Below are 16,164 nucleotides of genomic sequence, written 5' to 3'. Positions count from 1 at the left end.
GAACTGTTGAGGACGAGCAGGTCAGTTTGCAGTTTTATGTGGATCTCTGGTATTAGTGTAATGCTAAGCCTTCTCTACCCACCTGCAGCGTGATTTCTTGCCTGTGGCATTTAAACGTGAACTACTACCGGTATCTAATAGGTTTAATTGTCCTTTTTACAGTGCCCAGACCATTATATTTCTTTATACCCTTACAAAAGTGTATCATTGTAAGTTTCATAAATGTGGTTTGGGTAATAGTAACAGTTAGCGCATGTTATCTAAACAGGTGACCTAATTAGCTCACCAGCATTCAGATGTCATTTAAGTCCACAGATTAACAAGGACAGCGTGTTTATACAGAAAAAGTACATGACTATGTATAAAATAACTTTAATACTTCAAGAGGAAACCATATCCATATCATAGACAACATTTAAAAAAAAAAATCCAACAGTATATATATATAAAACATGAGTGGATATGTTTGCCATATCTGTCACTGGTTTTCTCTCAGGTTTAACTCACAGGGCAAAAAGAGGAGTCTAATCTGATAACATCCTTACTAAACACTTTAATTCTTGCTCTTAACCAGCTAGTCAGTTAAGCTGATCCTGTAATGGTGCAATACTTAACATCACATTCAGCAACCCTTAAACACAACTGAAACAGAAGCAAAACAGTGTGTAAAAAACACACACACCCAGGGTCCAAAATGTACATTTTGCAGTTCTTAAAAGAATCATTTTTTTCCTTTTATGTGAAGAACATTTTAATAATCTAAATAACCTGTTTTCCACTCTAAATAACCTTTTGTGCATTGAAAAGTTTCCATGGATGTTCGCCAATAAAGAACCTTTATTTTTAAGACTGAAATTAATCAAATATATAACACATTTTACTGACCATGAAGCCATATGTTTCATTTTATTAAAGATATTTTTAAAATATTAATATATTAAAATATCTAAACCATTTTTACTTAATTTGGTGTTTGCAAGTGTTAATTCTGGAGCCAGAACACACATACAATAAATACATTGGAGAACTTTTTTTTTTTGTTTGTTTTGAATAGAGCCACTAGTTAATAAACCTTGACAATAACACTTTGGATTCTAAATCCAATCCAGTTTAACTTTCCTTACAAAAGTAGCCATAGGTTCAGTACTAATTCTGTGCAACACCATAAACGGCAAAGACAGAAAAAGAAAAAACATATATATATATATATATATGCTGGTTATCCTGCGTTGAACTAAATCTGTTCTGAGGATTTATTTTGGCTTCAGGAGGAAGGCTGCTCCTGAATTGGCACAATCCTACAGACGTGATTGTGCAGTCTCTCACTTTGCAACACGCCCAAGTAATGCGGCTTGGACTGACATTGCTCTCTGCTTACTGAGGTCATTTAGGGTCAACAGCACTTATTTTGAGGACAGGCCACTCATCCTCATATGCTCCACAGGTTGAGGCCCAGCTTTTGCAGTCAAATAGAAAAGTTTAGGGTACTGTGGTAAATACAGACAACACCGGCATTGGGCATTGATCAAAGAAGCCAAAAGTTTCTTAGTTAATTTCATCTATTTAAAGGGAGGGATTTAAACTTAAAAAAATAGTTCACCCAAAAATAAAAATGTCCTCACCCTCAAGCTATCCAAGATGAGGATGAGTTTGTTTCCTCATCTGAAAAGATTTGTATAAATTTAGCATTACATCACTTGCTCACCAGAGGATCCTCTGCAGTGAATGGGTGCCGTCAGAATGAGAGTGCAAACAGCTGATAAAAATAATCCACAAGAAATCAACAAGATTTTAGTCAAACAATTAACGTATTGGGAAGTGTAAACTTTGTGTTTGTAAGAAACAAATCCATCAAGGAATGTTAACTTTTAATTGTCACTTTTGGCCAAAAAAAAGTCCATGATTATGTCCATAATAAAATAAACAGTGGAAAAAGTCCATCCTCTTGTCCTCTCACATTAAAATCCACCAACATATTTGTTTAGAACTGTTTTGTAGTTTTTAATGTTTTCGCTTGTAAACAGTACTTGATTTGTGGATATTTCACTCCTGATTCAGACAAGACAACATTTTCACAAGAGAAAGTTAATTATTAAAGAAAATTTACGAATTCATTATTAAAAGCATCTTAATAATGGATTTGCTTATTGCAAACATGCCATTTTTCACTTCATAAGGTGTAGATTTTTGTGATGTTTTTATCAGCTGTTTGGACTCTCAGTCTGACGGCACCCATTCACTGCAGAGGATCCACTGGTGAGCAAGTGATATAATTTCTCCAAAACTGTTCTGATGAAGAAACAAACTTATTGACATCTTGGATGTCCTGAGAGTGAGTAAATATTCAGCAAATTTTCTTTTTATGGTGAACTATTCCTTTAAGAATTCATGGACTACAATCTAGTGTGAGCCATTGTTCGGTGGTTCAAACTTTATCAGTCCCATCTCTTCTCTCATGAAATGACATGTGTGAGAAAGCGGAACTATGTCCTTTCATTTTGGGTGAAGGGAAGACATAGGCATCTTGTGGTGTCTTTGTGGGGCTCTTGTTATCCTCTGGGTGTATTTGAGGCAGTGCGGGGCTATTCAGCACACTGTGAGAAGCAGGAGAGGGGAAGAAGTGAGGGATAAAAGGGATGGTAGCCAAAAGGGGGCTGGTTTGAGGGCTGTCCACTGGAGAGAGGGGGATGACCACGTCGTCCTGATCCCAAACATGAAAGGCGTTGGGGTGGGAGTGTGTGAGGCCTGGTGGCATGTGCGTGGAACCATCATCACCCGCCTCACTGTTGACCTTTAAGATCTCCTCATCTGGACCCAAAGCCCAGTCTAAACATACACAAAAAATATAAGGATGACATCACTTATATCAGTGTGAATTTAGTGTGAAAGAAAACTTTTAACAGAATGAATTATAATGCCATTATGTTTTTTCAGTGATATTTTCATAACAATCAAACATATTTTCCTCAAATTGTCATTACTGTAAAGTGTCCAGATTTAGTTGTTGTTGTTGTTTTATTAATCTCAGTGTCATAATCATTAATACAGTAATACAGTATTTTCTGAATCACAGTGGAAAAGATACGATTTTAATTTAAATAAGCTTAAAAATATTTTAAAGAAGGAAATGTGCCTAATTATCATGTACTTAGCATCACAATGCAAAGATTTTCATGGTCCTAAAATAAGCGTCATTTGCTATATAATATACTTTTTTCCCCCGTATGATTAAATCTATGTTATTTCACACTTATCTGAAGTAGATGTTTCAGTTTCTCTCATGATTTCTGATTTTTAGATGATGTGCTCAAATAAGAGTAGGAAATTACATATGAAACAGGTTTGCAAAAGTGCTAGATTGCTAATGTCTTATAAAATAATCCTTTTTTTGGCATATGCTTATTGGATAAGAAGGGGATGAGCAGGTCTAGGCTAAATCCTGAAATAGCACATGTAAAAATACACTCCTCAAAAGCCACATTTAAACTGACTAAATGTCATTCATTGCGTTACACTATAAAATCAAATGGTATGTGCAAACAAATGATGCAGATCTTTTTCTCAGAACTTCACTCACTGAACATTTTATTGGTCAAAATACAATTTTGAAACATATTGTATAATATCACAAGTGTTGGGAAGGTTACTTTGGAAATGTAAAAGGTTACAGATTACAAGTTACCCTGTATTTCAAATGTAATAAGTAGTGTAACTATTTCAATTACTTTATTAAAATCATAACAAGATATAGTTTAATAGCTATGATGCTGTTTTTGAAATCAAATCTTTGCACAGCTATGACATCTAACAAAGTTAATCTTAAAAAATAAGGCATAATACATAAACCAAACCAAATAAGCACGTGTCCTATATTCTGTGTCCTAAACTCCTGAAACATTGGTGTCTCATATTTTAAAGCAGTCAATGCAATTTGGGAAAGAAATCAATTAAATCTGTAAGTGTGCATGTGTGCGTGTGGGTGTGAAAATATTTAAATGTAATCCCCTTTGTAATCATTAACATCTCCATAAGTAACTGTAATTTAATTACACTTTTTTTTCTCAGTTTCTCTGTAACTGTCACATTTTACAGTTACATTTATTTTGTAATTAAATCACATAGCTTCGTTGCATGTAACTAGTTACTCCCCAACACTGACTATCACCATCTGGAAACAACACAATATTTGACCAGCAAAACCTGTTCGTTTCGACTACATTTAACTGCATGCTACTCAGTGCAACTTTCAGTATATTTACCCAAGATGTCATGCGCGAGGTCTTTAATTAAATGTCCCACAATGGCATAAGCGACAGCGACCACCACCACCGCGGCCATCATCAGGTAGAGCAGGGCTCTGGGGAGCTGGATCAGATCTCTGGCTGGAGGTCTGTAGTCCTTGTACAGCGGAGACTCATAGACGGCGAACTGATTCGCGTGCTGGTTTCCAGAGATGGATACGTTCAAACTGTTCATATTCACGGGGTTCATTCTTGTACTTTTACAAAACCACGAAGGCCCTCGAGTCCACTTTCCAAAGGTGTCTTGCTTGTCCTCCAGGTAGTTTATCTCAAGTAACCTGCGACTATCTGTCGAGTCGGCGAGTAGAGTCGGCTCATAATGTCATTTGAAAGAAAAAAAACAAAAAAAAAAAATTGGTTTGTGCTTCAAAAGCTTAATTCAGTAAATCAAAGCAGTTAACTCATTCAAAGAGACGCGATTTTAAAACCAGCTATTTTTCCCTAAGCATTTTCTGTTTAGATGGGCAGATGGAGTGAGTGTGATGGTGTGATGTAAGAGATGAGGTTTGAACATCTCACACCATCTTTTCTCGGACAGCGACACTATTGGTGGATTTGACGCGTCATCGCCTCAATCTCATCAAGGCGCGCGCACGGATCATTCGAGGTCAACCAGAAATCGTGAGCCGCCCTGCTCTAGGGATGACACACAGATCCAGTAGATACAATGTGACACTGAGGAATAGAACCATTCTAATAGGTTTCTGACTATCAACTCATTTTTACTTCTTTAATATTCTGATATATATATATATATATATATATATATATATATATATATATATATATATATATATTAAATATGGTAAAGTGTTATTTTTGTATCACTGAGACAGGGTTAATTCGGGTTAATTAGGCAAATGGCAAAATGTGTCCCAGTTAACCTGAAATCACCCCTACTATTATAGCTTTTTAATTAAAATTTTTGAATTAGTTTTTATTTTTATATTTTCAGTTTTTATTTTGAATGAGTAATTTTGTTGTTTTGTCATTTTTATTAGCTTTATTTTGTATGTCTATGTATTTTTTTTTTTTTTTTTTTAGTAAATTTAAGTACAACTTAAACTGAATAAGAAGGGAAATATTATTTGGCAACTAGCTGAAATAAGTTTCAGAAAAAAAATATTTCAAGAGAAAACTTTTCTTATGGTTTGTTTTAGTTTTATTTAACTATAATAACCCTGTTAAACACAACATAGGGTAATGTAGAATTATTAGTTATATAAAAGAAGTGTTTTTGAGTAAATGTAGATTTTTAGGCAGCGAGTCTGAGTAGTAGATATACTTTTCTTTTCTTTTTTCTAATGATCTGGTAAATACTGTATATAGCCCGATGTAGAATGATTAGTTTTTAAGACTGTAGAACAGTGTTTCCCAACCTATTATTAAAATGCATATCATTATAAAAAACTACTAATGTTTAACAGTTAAGTAACATAAAGTACATACATACCCACAGATGCATACAAAACACTCAAAAACAAAAATTAGATTTTATTCAGAATGAATGCACAGAATCACAAGATAGTGATATTCAACTTATTTCCTTATTTCAATAAATACAACAAAATGTACAAGTCACTGATAATGACCAGAGGATCTGTCTAAAGTGCAAGCAGGATGTCTGGCTTCTTTGACAAAAAAAACCCTGTTTTCGACAGTATTTTGAAACTGCTATGAAAGATCTTTCATCATTAGTTGTCATGATCACTGTACAATGAATAATCTGGATCCAATACTTTAAGACCATTAACAATTTTATAATGCAACTGTCTTTTGTAACTTAACAAATTAATGCATGTCAATCCAGTACCCCAGAAAGAAGATCCGTTAAGGATTTGTAAATGCAGATTTTAGTGAGTTTGGACCCATTACTAAATGGAAGATTTGAGAGCACACAGAGGCACTTATATATGGATGTTGAGCTAGAATTTCCCTTACTGCAGAAAGAGATCCATCATACCCATGTTCAGAGAGAAATATGGGTTTATTTTCCAACAGTAAAAGACTGGAGTCCAGTGATGGCTCTGCCCAAGATCAAAGCATGGATGTCATGAGTGCCTGTGAAACGGAAGAACATTCTTAGAAGCTTTTTGTATGGTTCAGATTAAACTGAAAGTCTTTACATCAGTGTTTAAACAAGAATTATTATCACTGCCTTAGTGCACTGCATATAATGCCCATACTGACCTCTGCTGGCCAAATGTATATGTTTCATGTTAAATCAAACATTTCTTCCACCCTCTTGTACCTTCATATGTGTTGACGGCCTCTAGGTTCATGACATGGCGTATGATGTGGTATTCGTCTGCTATGCCGTTTCCTCCCAGCATGTCTCTGGCCTGCCTGGCGATGTCCAGGGCTTTTCCACATGAGTTCCGTTTCAGCATGGAGATCATCTCTGGTGTGTGTCTTTCAGAGAAATGTGTTAGAAAACTCAATGAACTGCAGGATTCTTTGGCTACGAGACAGCTGGGATTAATCTGACAAGGCTTGTGGGTGTTTAGGGCACCGGATTGTAATAATACCATTTCTGTGAGCTCTAAACTCCTTCAAATGTTTTGCATAAACACAAGACTGAGAAAACATGAGTACAGGTGATGTAAGCTCTCTGTTAATGACTCACTTCTTTTGGTCGATGAGTCTGCCCAGCTGTAAACAGGACTGCAGGCCGATTGTAATCTCTGTCAGCATGTCTGCCATCTTCTTCTGTATCAGCTGGTTTCTGGCCAGAGGGACTCCGAACTGGATTCTATATTGTAAAATCATTTACATATATGTAGGTGAAATTAAAAGTAAAATGAAAGGTAACAGTCACATGTTGCATGCACTTAGTAATAACAGTAAAATATGCATTATTACAAGCAACTAACCCTAAACCAAAACCTAACCCTATCGTAAGTAGTTAATTAATATTACTCAGTACTGTAATGACAATTGTATGATTTTCATTTTTTTAACATTTCATATTTTATTTTGATTTTTAAATGTGACTTTTGTGTTAATTTACTAAAAAGCACTTAGTTTGTATGTACACAAGGCACACAATTTGTATGTACTTTATAATAAATGTGTTAAATTCAAATGAAGTATTTTTCATGGGGGGGCAAAAAAACAAAACAAACAAACAAACAATTTGTGTCACTTGAAATAAAATAAAACAAAAAAAATTAACTTACTATTTTATTATTATTATTACTAAAACATTTTCTATCATTTCTCATTTTCATTTAGTTTATCTTGATGATGTATCAAAAAATAACTAAAACTGAAATAAAAATGAAGGAAAACTATCTAGACATATTTAGAAAAATTACAAAAACACAACAAAATTAGTAAAACTTTAAACTAAAATTAAAATGAAAACAGTATTTTTTTTTAAACTTGAATAAATTTATAATAGTATATCAGTGATACACTGTATTGAATATCATCAAAACTTGGAAAAATATTGAAATACAAATGTTTAGTTGCATTGCTTAGCCCTAGATGACATGCATTAATTATTATGCATACATAGAATATTTTTTATTAATTTGTCACACTTCAGGACTATTCATATTAAAAACAAAAAAAAAAGGTAATCAAATGGTAACTACTTAAAAATCCCTAAAATATACACTTACACACAAATAAGAACAACTAGTACTAATACATGCATGTTACATGTTAAACTGATGACCTGTCCAGGGTGTACTGGCGGGCAGCATGGAAACAAAATTCTGCAGCACCCAGAGCGCCCCACGCAATGCCGTAACGGGCATTGTTCAGGCAGCCAAAGGGACCCTACAAAAATCAACACGTAAGATCAAATGTCTAAAGAGTGAAGAATGACCTCAGTGGCCATGTTACTATAATTCCACTTTCAGTGTAATTTCAGTGATTCTATCAGTTATCTGGGTTGGTATGAGTTTGAGGCAGTAGTTTACAAGTGTGATCTAATGAGTACTAAGTGATGCGTGCCTTAGTGCACACCATTAATGATAGTGACAAAAAAAAAACCTCACAGCAAGGCCAGACACATGGGGCAGCAGGTTTTCCTCTGGCACTTCAACCTCGTCCATTAGGATCATCCCGGTGGCTGAGGCCCTGAGGGAGAACTTGCCCTCTATCTTAGGGGTGCTCAGGCCCTCCATTCCTCTCTCCAGGACAAACCCTCTCACCCTGCCATCCTCACACTTGGCCCACACCACACAGATATCAGCGTATGGGGAGTTGGTGATCCTGCTCACAGATAAAAAAGTGTTTGTGTGAAGTGCTTATTATCACTCATCTGAGCTGTGTGTTCACGATTTGTGTGTGCAATGCAGGGTTATTATAGCTGAGAATTAAATTCTTATTTGTTCTTTCAATTTAGTTTAGTTCGTGCCAAAATAATGATACTTTGGACCAAGTTTAAAAAAATACTCTTATTTGTTAAGGCCAAAATGGATTTGTTTTTCTCATTTAAGTTTCTGGTTTGGTCAAACACTGATTTAATATTAATCAAATATATTTCTTTTCATATAGACAAAAACATTCAAACAAAATAATATATATATATATATATATATATATATATATATATATTTAATATAAACATCTTAGTTAATATTTTCCTTAGTCATGAGTCAAAATGTTACTTAATGTAGGATGATATGATCCTTTTTTGTTAGTTACAATAAAATTTCACCATAAACAAAAGATATAATATGAAAGTAGAATTTTCACAAAAGATAAACTACAAATATTTTGTTAGTCAATGTTTAATGTGGTTTACTTAAAAATGACTAAAAATAACTTTAAAACACATTGATGTTTATTGTGATGACTGTTATGTCCTGAATAAATACATGCATACAAACAATAAAATCCACAATCATTTCTGAAGTCAGTAAATTTCTGGAATCAGTGAAAATACTGTTTAAACAAAATGCATTTACATTTTTTTCTATGGAGAGTGTTATTTGATTATAGACAAACTGAACAATGTTTAGATCAATATAAAAATACACTTTAAATGAATTACACAGTCGTTTCCCTTTTTTCAGTGTAGTTTTTATTAATGTTTCAGCTTAATTTTAATTTTTTTGTGCACACTGCAGTACTACTGTGGCTTTGGATAAAAGTATCTGCTAAGTGATTAAATGTAACTGTAAATTTAATATCCGCTCAGACAGAAAAATCTCTGACGTCAAGCCAGATTCACATTGTATACTTAAGTAAACAGATGGTCAGCAGATTTCAGTGTCCTCCTAAACCAGCAAGGCACAAACACCCCAGAGAGGGTGAAGTTACAAATTCTAAATATGGGCATAGGTACACAGCTCTCAGATTAAATCTCTTACATAAGAAACGTTCCGATGAACTGACCTTCACATAAAATGATACCGTGCTGTGCAACTTCAGAGTGCTGATGACTCTATCAATCAAGCTTACAAAATGATTGTTGTATTTAAGTAAATTAAACCATCCCCCTCACAAATGTTTCTTTTTTGTACATTTTGCATGTGAATACTGCTTTTTGCATATGAGCACACTGAACAGAATACTATATTTTGTATTGGTGTGAGCAGGGCTATTATTATTAACTAAAACTACATCTAAGACCACTTAAATATTTTTTTTACTTGAAATAAAATAATGTTTTTAAAAAAAACATATTTTACTTTAGCTAGCTGCCAATAGTACTAACTTTAAACATGTTTTTGAACTAATATTGAGCTTAAAGTACTAAAACAATAAAAACTAAAACTGACATAAAAATTTCTAAAAACTATATAGACATTTTTATGACAAAATTACTAAAACTTTAAGCAGAAAAATTAAAATGCAGATGAAAAATATAAAATAAATCTATTTTGACATATTCATAAAAACTATAAAGTATATTAATGATACTAAAATAGCACTTAGCTGACTCGATTACACAAATGAATATATATATTTGTATAAATTAATATATGTATGTATGTATATATATATGTGTGTGACTTATTTTATGTGGAAAAGCTCTTTTTAATGAAAAGACTATTTTCTACATTACATATGAAAACTATTGAGATGTCCAAGGCCAGACTCTTCATGAAACCAAACTATGCAAACTATTCAGGGTCACTAACCATGTTTTTGCCCCACTGATGGTGTATGTCCTGCTGGAGGGGTTGTATTTGGCTTTGGTCTCCATGCCACCAGGATCACTCCCATGGTTTGGTTCTGTAAGTCCAAAACAGCCCAGAATCTCTCCACGAGCTGGGAAGAATGAAAAATGTTTTAAAATGAATGATTTTCCATGGGGACTTTGAGATATGTAAATATTTTTACAGCAGTTTAATGCAATGACATGCACTTCAGGCAGATGACTAACCCAGTTTAGGCAGGTATTTCTGCTTCTGTGCTTCTGTTCCATATGCGTTGATAGGGTGCATGACCAGTGAGGACTGGACACTCATAACTGAACGGTAGCCACTGTCCACTCTCTCCACCTCCCTGGCGATCAGACCGTATGCCACGTAACTAGTGCCCGCACAGCCATATCCCAACACAAAGGATCCAAAAACATCAGACAATGTACCTTATACATTCAGAGTCATGGACAACAGAATCAGTCACCTGGAAGCTGTACACATGAGATATGATGTTAAATGGTTTGAATTTCTTTCCACTTTCATGAGGATGATTCTTGTACCGTGTCACTGACAGACATGATCAAGTCTGATTTTACCTTGAATCGTAGGCCCGAGGACACCAAGCTCTCCCATTTCGTTTAAAATCTCCCGATGGAAATCTGAAAATTCAGAGCCACAGATTTAAATTTACACATTAGACTACAGGAGCCATCAACCTTTTAGGCATTTAGAATTTTATTCCAATAAAATAAATAAAATACAATAAATCTGTTGTGAGAATTAAAGGGACAGTTCACCCAAAAATTAAACTTCTGTTATCATTTAAAAAATACTATGGAAGTCAATGACTACCGTCAACTGTTTGGTCACCAATATTCTTCAAAACATCTTCTTTTGTGATCAACAGAAAAAAAAAAAAACTCATAGAGGTTTAGAACAAGTGGAGGGTGAGTAAATGTTGACATTTACTCAGTTTTCATTTTTGGGTGAACTATCCATTTATTCATGCATGAAGGTTGCCAACACCTGTTCTAATTAGGGCTGTCAAAATGAATGTGTTAATTATGCATCAACGCAAATTCATTTTAACGGCACTAATTTATTAACGTACAATTAAAGGGATACTAGCGTAGCACCATTTTGACAATTCTGAGCAGTACGCAGGTGGCGTACGCTCTTCTGTGTGAAGGCTCCGATGCGCTGTTTGCTTTCAAACCAAAGCGTAAATACACGTAAAAAAACGTATCCTTGTGGCGTGGCTGACATGGAAGAGCGTACAACATCTGCGTACTGCTCAGAATTGCCAAAATGGCACTACGCTAATTTGGAGAGACACAGAGGAGAGGAATTGTTTAATAAAGTCATTATTTTTGTTTTCTTTGTGTACAAAAAGTATTTTCGTTGCTTCATAATGTTATGGTTGAATCACTGACGGCAGATGGACTATTCTGATGATGCTTTTCATACTTTCCTGGACCTTGACACTGTTACTTACTTGGCAGTCTATGGGACAGTCTAAGCCTCCTGGTTTTCATCCAAAATATCTTAAATTGTGTTCTGAAGACGAACGAAGCTTTTACAGGTTTGGAACAAGATGGGGTAAAGTGATTAATGACAAAATTTTCATTTTGGGATGGAGTAACCCTTTAATGCAGCACTCATTTTCTGTTTCAGGGTTTCTGCGTGTCCTTAAAAAGTTTTAAGAGGTCTTAAATTTAGTTCTATCATATTTAAGGCCATAAAAAGTCTTAAATGGTATAAGAAAGTCTTAATCATGATTTCAAGAGGTCTTAAATTTGGGGAGGAAAAGAAAATAATTGCGATATGGCTTAATGTGACAATTAAACTTCAAAAGGTGATAAATTCACTGAATAAATATGAGCGCTGCATGTTTCAAAGTCAGCTGCTGCTTTGTTTACAGTCGGAGAAACCGCTATATTTCTGCCGTTCTGCTGGCAGAGAATGAATTAGCATTTTCAATAAGCCCGTCTGCTGTTTTTGTGAACATCCACCCATGTTTTTATGCAGCAGACACACAGTTGTAAATGTGAACTGGTTGGTCAATAAGAAGATAATGCATTATAAAAATCTAAACAATTGAGCCAGTTAAATAAAGTTATATGTTATTTAATTAATATAATAATTAATTCTTAATAACTGTTTAAATTAATTTAATAATTGATACTTCTGACTTTTGACTCAATTTCTTAAAAATGTAAAAACCTGTATAAAATGTGTACTGTGTGTTAAAATATGTGTTATTAAGTTGCGATTAATCACGAGTTAACTCATGACAATCATGCAATTAATCACTATTAAATATTTGAATCATTGTCAGCCCTAGTTCTAATACATTAGTTGTTAGTACTAGGTGTTCCACTTACGTTCATTCCTGTTGGCCATGAGGATGCGGGGCATGAGCTTCTCTTGGCAGTATGTGCAGAAACTGTCTCTGATCATGATTTCCTCCTCTGTGAGCTGTCCTTCCAGATCCAGCGCATCACACCAGTTAAACTGCACCTTAGCTAGAAATCCAAATGGTTTCAGCTCAAATACAGTACATGAAATCAAATTCAAACATTACCATCTGAAAATATTACACAAATATATTTACGTGTTTTTGCTGTTTTTTTCACTTGCTCCTCTGTTTCAGAAAGAAAAAAAAGAAGAGAGAAAATTTGAGATTTGGTTATTAGTACATTAGCACAATCAATCAGTTGCCACTTGATGTCATTTGATCAAATTTTAGTGTGTAAGCCTAAGCAATGTAAAATAAGTTTATATATATATATATATATATATACATTCTCTTGTTATATAATTGGGATATATTCTGGTGGTTGTTTTATTTCTTTGATTATAATCAAAGTTTGTTTATTTTATTTTTTATTTATTAATTTGAAACTTGTTTATTTATTTCAAATGTTTATTTCTTTCTATTTTGATGATTATAACTGACAACTAAGGAAAATCCCAAATTCAGTATCTCAGAAAATGAGAATATTACTTAAGACCAATACAAAGAAATTATTTTTTAGAAATCTTGGCCAACTGAAAAGTATGAACATGAAAAGTATGAGCATGTACAGCACTCAATGCTTAGTTGGGGCTCCTTTTGCCTGAATTACTGCAGCAATGCGACGTGGCATGGAGTCGATCAGTCTGTGGCACTGCTCAGGTGTTATGAGAGCCCAGGTTGCTCTGATAGCGGCCTTCAGCTCTTCTGTATTCTTTGGTCTGGCATATCGCATCTTCCTCTTCACAATACCCCATAGATTTTCTATGGGGTTATGGTCAGGCGAGTTTGCTGACCAATTAAGAACAGGGATACCATGGTCCTTAAACCAGGAACTGAAAGATTTGCCACTGTGTGCAGGTGCCACGTCCTGTTGGAAAATGAAATCTGCATCTCCATAAAGTTGGTCAGCAGCAGGAAGCATGAAGTGCTCTAAAACTTCCTGCGTTGACCTTGGACCTCAGAAAACACAGTGGACCAACACCAGCAGATGACATGTCACCCCAAACCATCACTGACTGTGGAAACTTTACACTGGACCTCAAGCAACGTGGATTGTGTGCCTCTCCTCTATTCCTCCAGACTCTGGGACCCTGATATCCAAAGGAAATGCAAAATTTACTTTCATCAGAGAACATAACTTTGGACCACTCAGCAGCAGTCCAGTCCTTTTAGTTTTGATTTGGTTCTGTCGCTGTCTGTTGTTCAAGAGTGGCTTGACACAAGGAATGCGAGAGCTGAGACCCATGTCTTGCATACGTCTGTGCGTAGTGGTTCTTGAAGCACTGACTCCAGCTGCAATCCACTCTTTGTGAATCTCCTCCACATTTCTGAATGGGTTTTGTTTCACAATCCTCTCCAGGGTGCGGTTATCCCTATCACTTGTACACTTTTTTCTATCACATCTTTTCCTTCCCTTCGCCTCTCTATTAATGTGCTTGGACACAGAGCTCTGTGAACAGCCAGCCTCTTTTGCAATGACCTTGTGTGTCTTGCCCTCATTGTGCAAGGTGTCAGTGGTCATCTTTTGGATAACTGTCAAGTCAGCAGTCTTCCCCATGATTGTGTAGCCTACAGAACTAGACTGAGAGACCATTTGAAGGCCTTAGCAGGTGTTTTCAGTTAATTCGCTGATTAGAGTGTGGCACCAGGTGTCTTCAATATTGAACCTTTTCACAATATTCTAATTTTCTAAGATACTGAATTTGGGATTTTTCCTTATTTGTCAGTTATAATCATCAAAATTAAAATAAATAAACATTTGAAATATATCAGTCTGTGTGTAATGAATGAATATAATATACAAGTTTCACTTTTTGAATGGAATTAGTGAAATAAATCAACTTTTTGATGATATTCTAATTATATGACCATATATATATATATATATATATATATATATATATATATATATATATATATATATATATATATATATATATATATATATATATAAATTTTATTTTATTAGTTTTTTGTTTTTTTTATACTGATGGTCATGCAGTGCATTTACACATTACCATAACCAAACAACGCCACTGGTTATTAGTTTGAAAAGTGAAACAATGTGTCATAAAAAGTTTCCTGTTTCTCTACAACTGATATGATCATTCAGAGTTATGGTGATGTTATAGTAAATCGTTGCTCCAACCGTATGCTGCTGGGGCCGAAGTGCCCTGGGCCCTTGACACAGAGATCAGAGAACATCTCTGTGAGTTCACCAGCAGACGCGATAAAGCTGTTCTCAATGCCATGCTGTATTCAAACCTGAAAAAAATCCAACAATATGCCTTACTAATAGTGTTACAGCAACATTATAACAGTGTTTACACAGTAAGTTTATTTCACAGTGACTTTTAATATTTCCTGCATTAATTCCTGTTGTACTTTCCATTCACTTTTTGACGTTTTGTAAGCTACACAATGCATGTTTTTTTTAGCTTCTGTTTTGAGATATGTCATAATCTTGTTATTACTTCATAATAACGATTGCAACTTTTATCTGTTATAATTCCATTCATAGCGTAAGTTGTTACTGTAAGTGTAGTAACTGTATATTAGAAAGATTTTTTTTCTATTGAATAAACAAAATATAATACCTTCAACGTCTTCGATGAGGTGATTTCCCCGTCTTCTGTAACATTATTTATATTCAGAGTGGAGTTGAACGTGTCACAAGCACAAATTGGAAGAACGGACCCGCCATCTTTTGTGAGGTATGCCTTTGACTGTTTGCCCCACAATAAATATGTTTTTAAAAAAAAATCATATATATTTATAAAACGTCAATAATTATTTCATACTACATAATTATATACTTCACTTATTATGTTAACTAAATATGGCAAATATCGAATTTTGAAATTTGCAAATGTAAGATATAAAGTGGGCTTGATTGATTATGCCACATTCAAAATGGCTGATGCCAACGTCTGAAATCCTGTGGCCTGTCGAAGGCGTTCTCCAGCACCGTGCTCTCGGATTGGATGATTGCGAGGAGAGGACTTTTTAAAGCGATTTGCTCTGTTACAAGATCACACAGTGACTGCTGGGTCAGTGCCCTCCTACAGTCTATGGTGCCCTCGGTAATATTTCTGATATGAATAATTCTATGTCGTGCACGTGCATAATTACAGATGCCTATATACAGGTCCTTCTAATAAAATTAGCATATTGTGAAAAAGTTCATTATTTTCCATATTGTAATGATAAAAATTAAACTTTCATATATTTTAGATTT

The 16,164-nt window shown here is 34.6% G+C and overlaps 2 protein-coding genes across 2 annotated transcripts; both read right to left on the bottom strand.

The window, feature by feature from the left end:
* Window positions 1-2,025: 2,025 nt before the first annotated feature.
* Window positions 2,026-4,761, bottom strand: LOC109091990. The gene is made up of 2 exons (XM_042757441.1): window positions 4,260-4,761; window positions 2,026-2,826 (listed from the first exon to the last, which is right to left on the bottom strand). Exons 1-2 carry the CDS (start codon window positions 4,489-4,491, stop codon window positions 2,426-2,428), a joined length of 633 nt encoding a protein of 210 aa, XP_042613375.1. The 5' UTR covers window positions 4,492-4,761; the 3' UTR covers window positions 2,026-2,425.
* Window positions 4,762-5,775: 1,014 nt separating this feature from the next.
* Window positions 5,776-15,655, bottom strand: LOC109092274 (glutaryl-CoA dehydrogenase, mitochondrial-like). The gene is made up of 12 exons (XM_042757760.1): window positions 15,524-15,655; window positions 15,076-15,191; window positions 13,023-13,052; window positions 12,793-12,933; window positions 11,005-11,067; window positions 10,648-10,818; window positions 10,403-10,532; window positions 8,309-8,525; window positions 7,984-8,087; window positions 6,928-7,053; window positions 6,553-6,713; window positions 5,776-6,362 (listed from the first exon to the last, which is right to left on the bottom strand). Exons 2-12 carry the CDS (start codon window positions 15,176-15,178, stop codon window positions 6,289-6,291), a joined length of 1,320 nt encoding a protein of 439 aa, XP_042613694.1. The 5' UTR covers window positions 15,179-15,191; window positions 15,524-15,655; the 3' UTR covers window positions 5,776-6,288.
* Between the last annotated feature and the right edge of the window lie 509 nt (window positions 15,656-16,164).

This window comes from Cyprinus carpio, chromosome A6 (genome assembly GCF_018340385.1).
Source record: "Cyprinus carpio isolate SPL01 chromosome A6, ASM1834038v1, whole genome shotgun sequence".
Taxonomy (NCBI): domain Eukaryota; kingdom Metazoa; phylum Chordata; class Actinopteri; order Cypriniformes; family Cyprinidae; genus Cyprinus; species Cyprinus carpio.
This window is presented reverse-complemented; position numbering and strand designations above follow the sequence as displayed.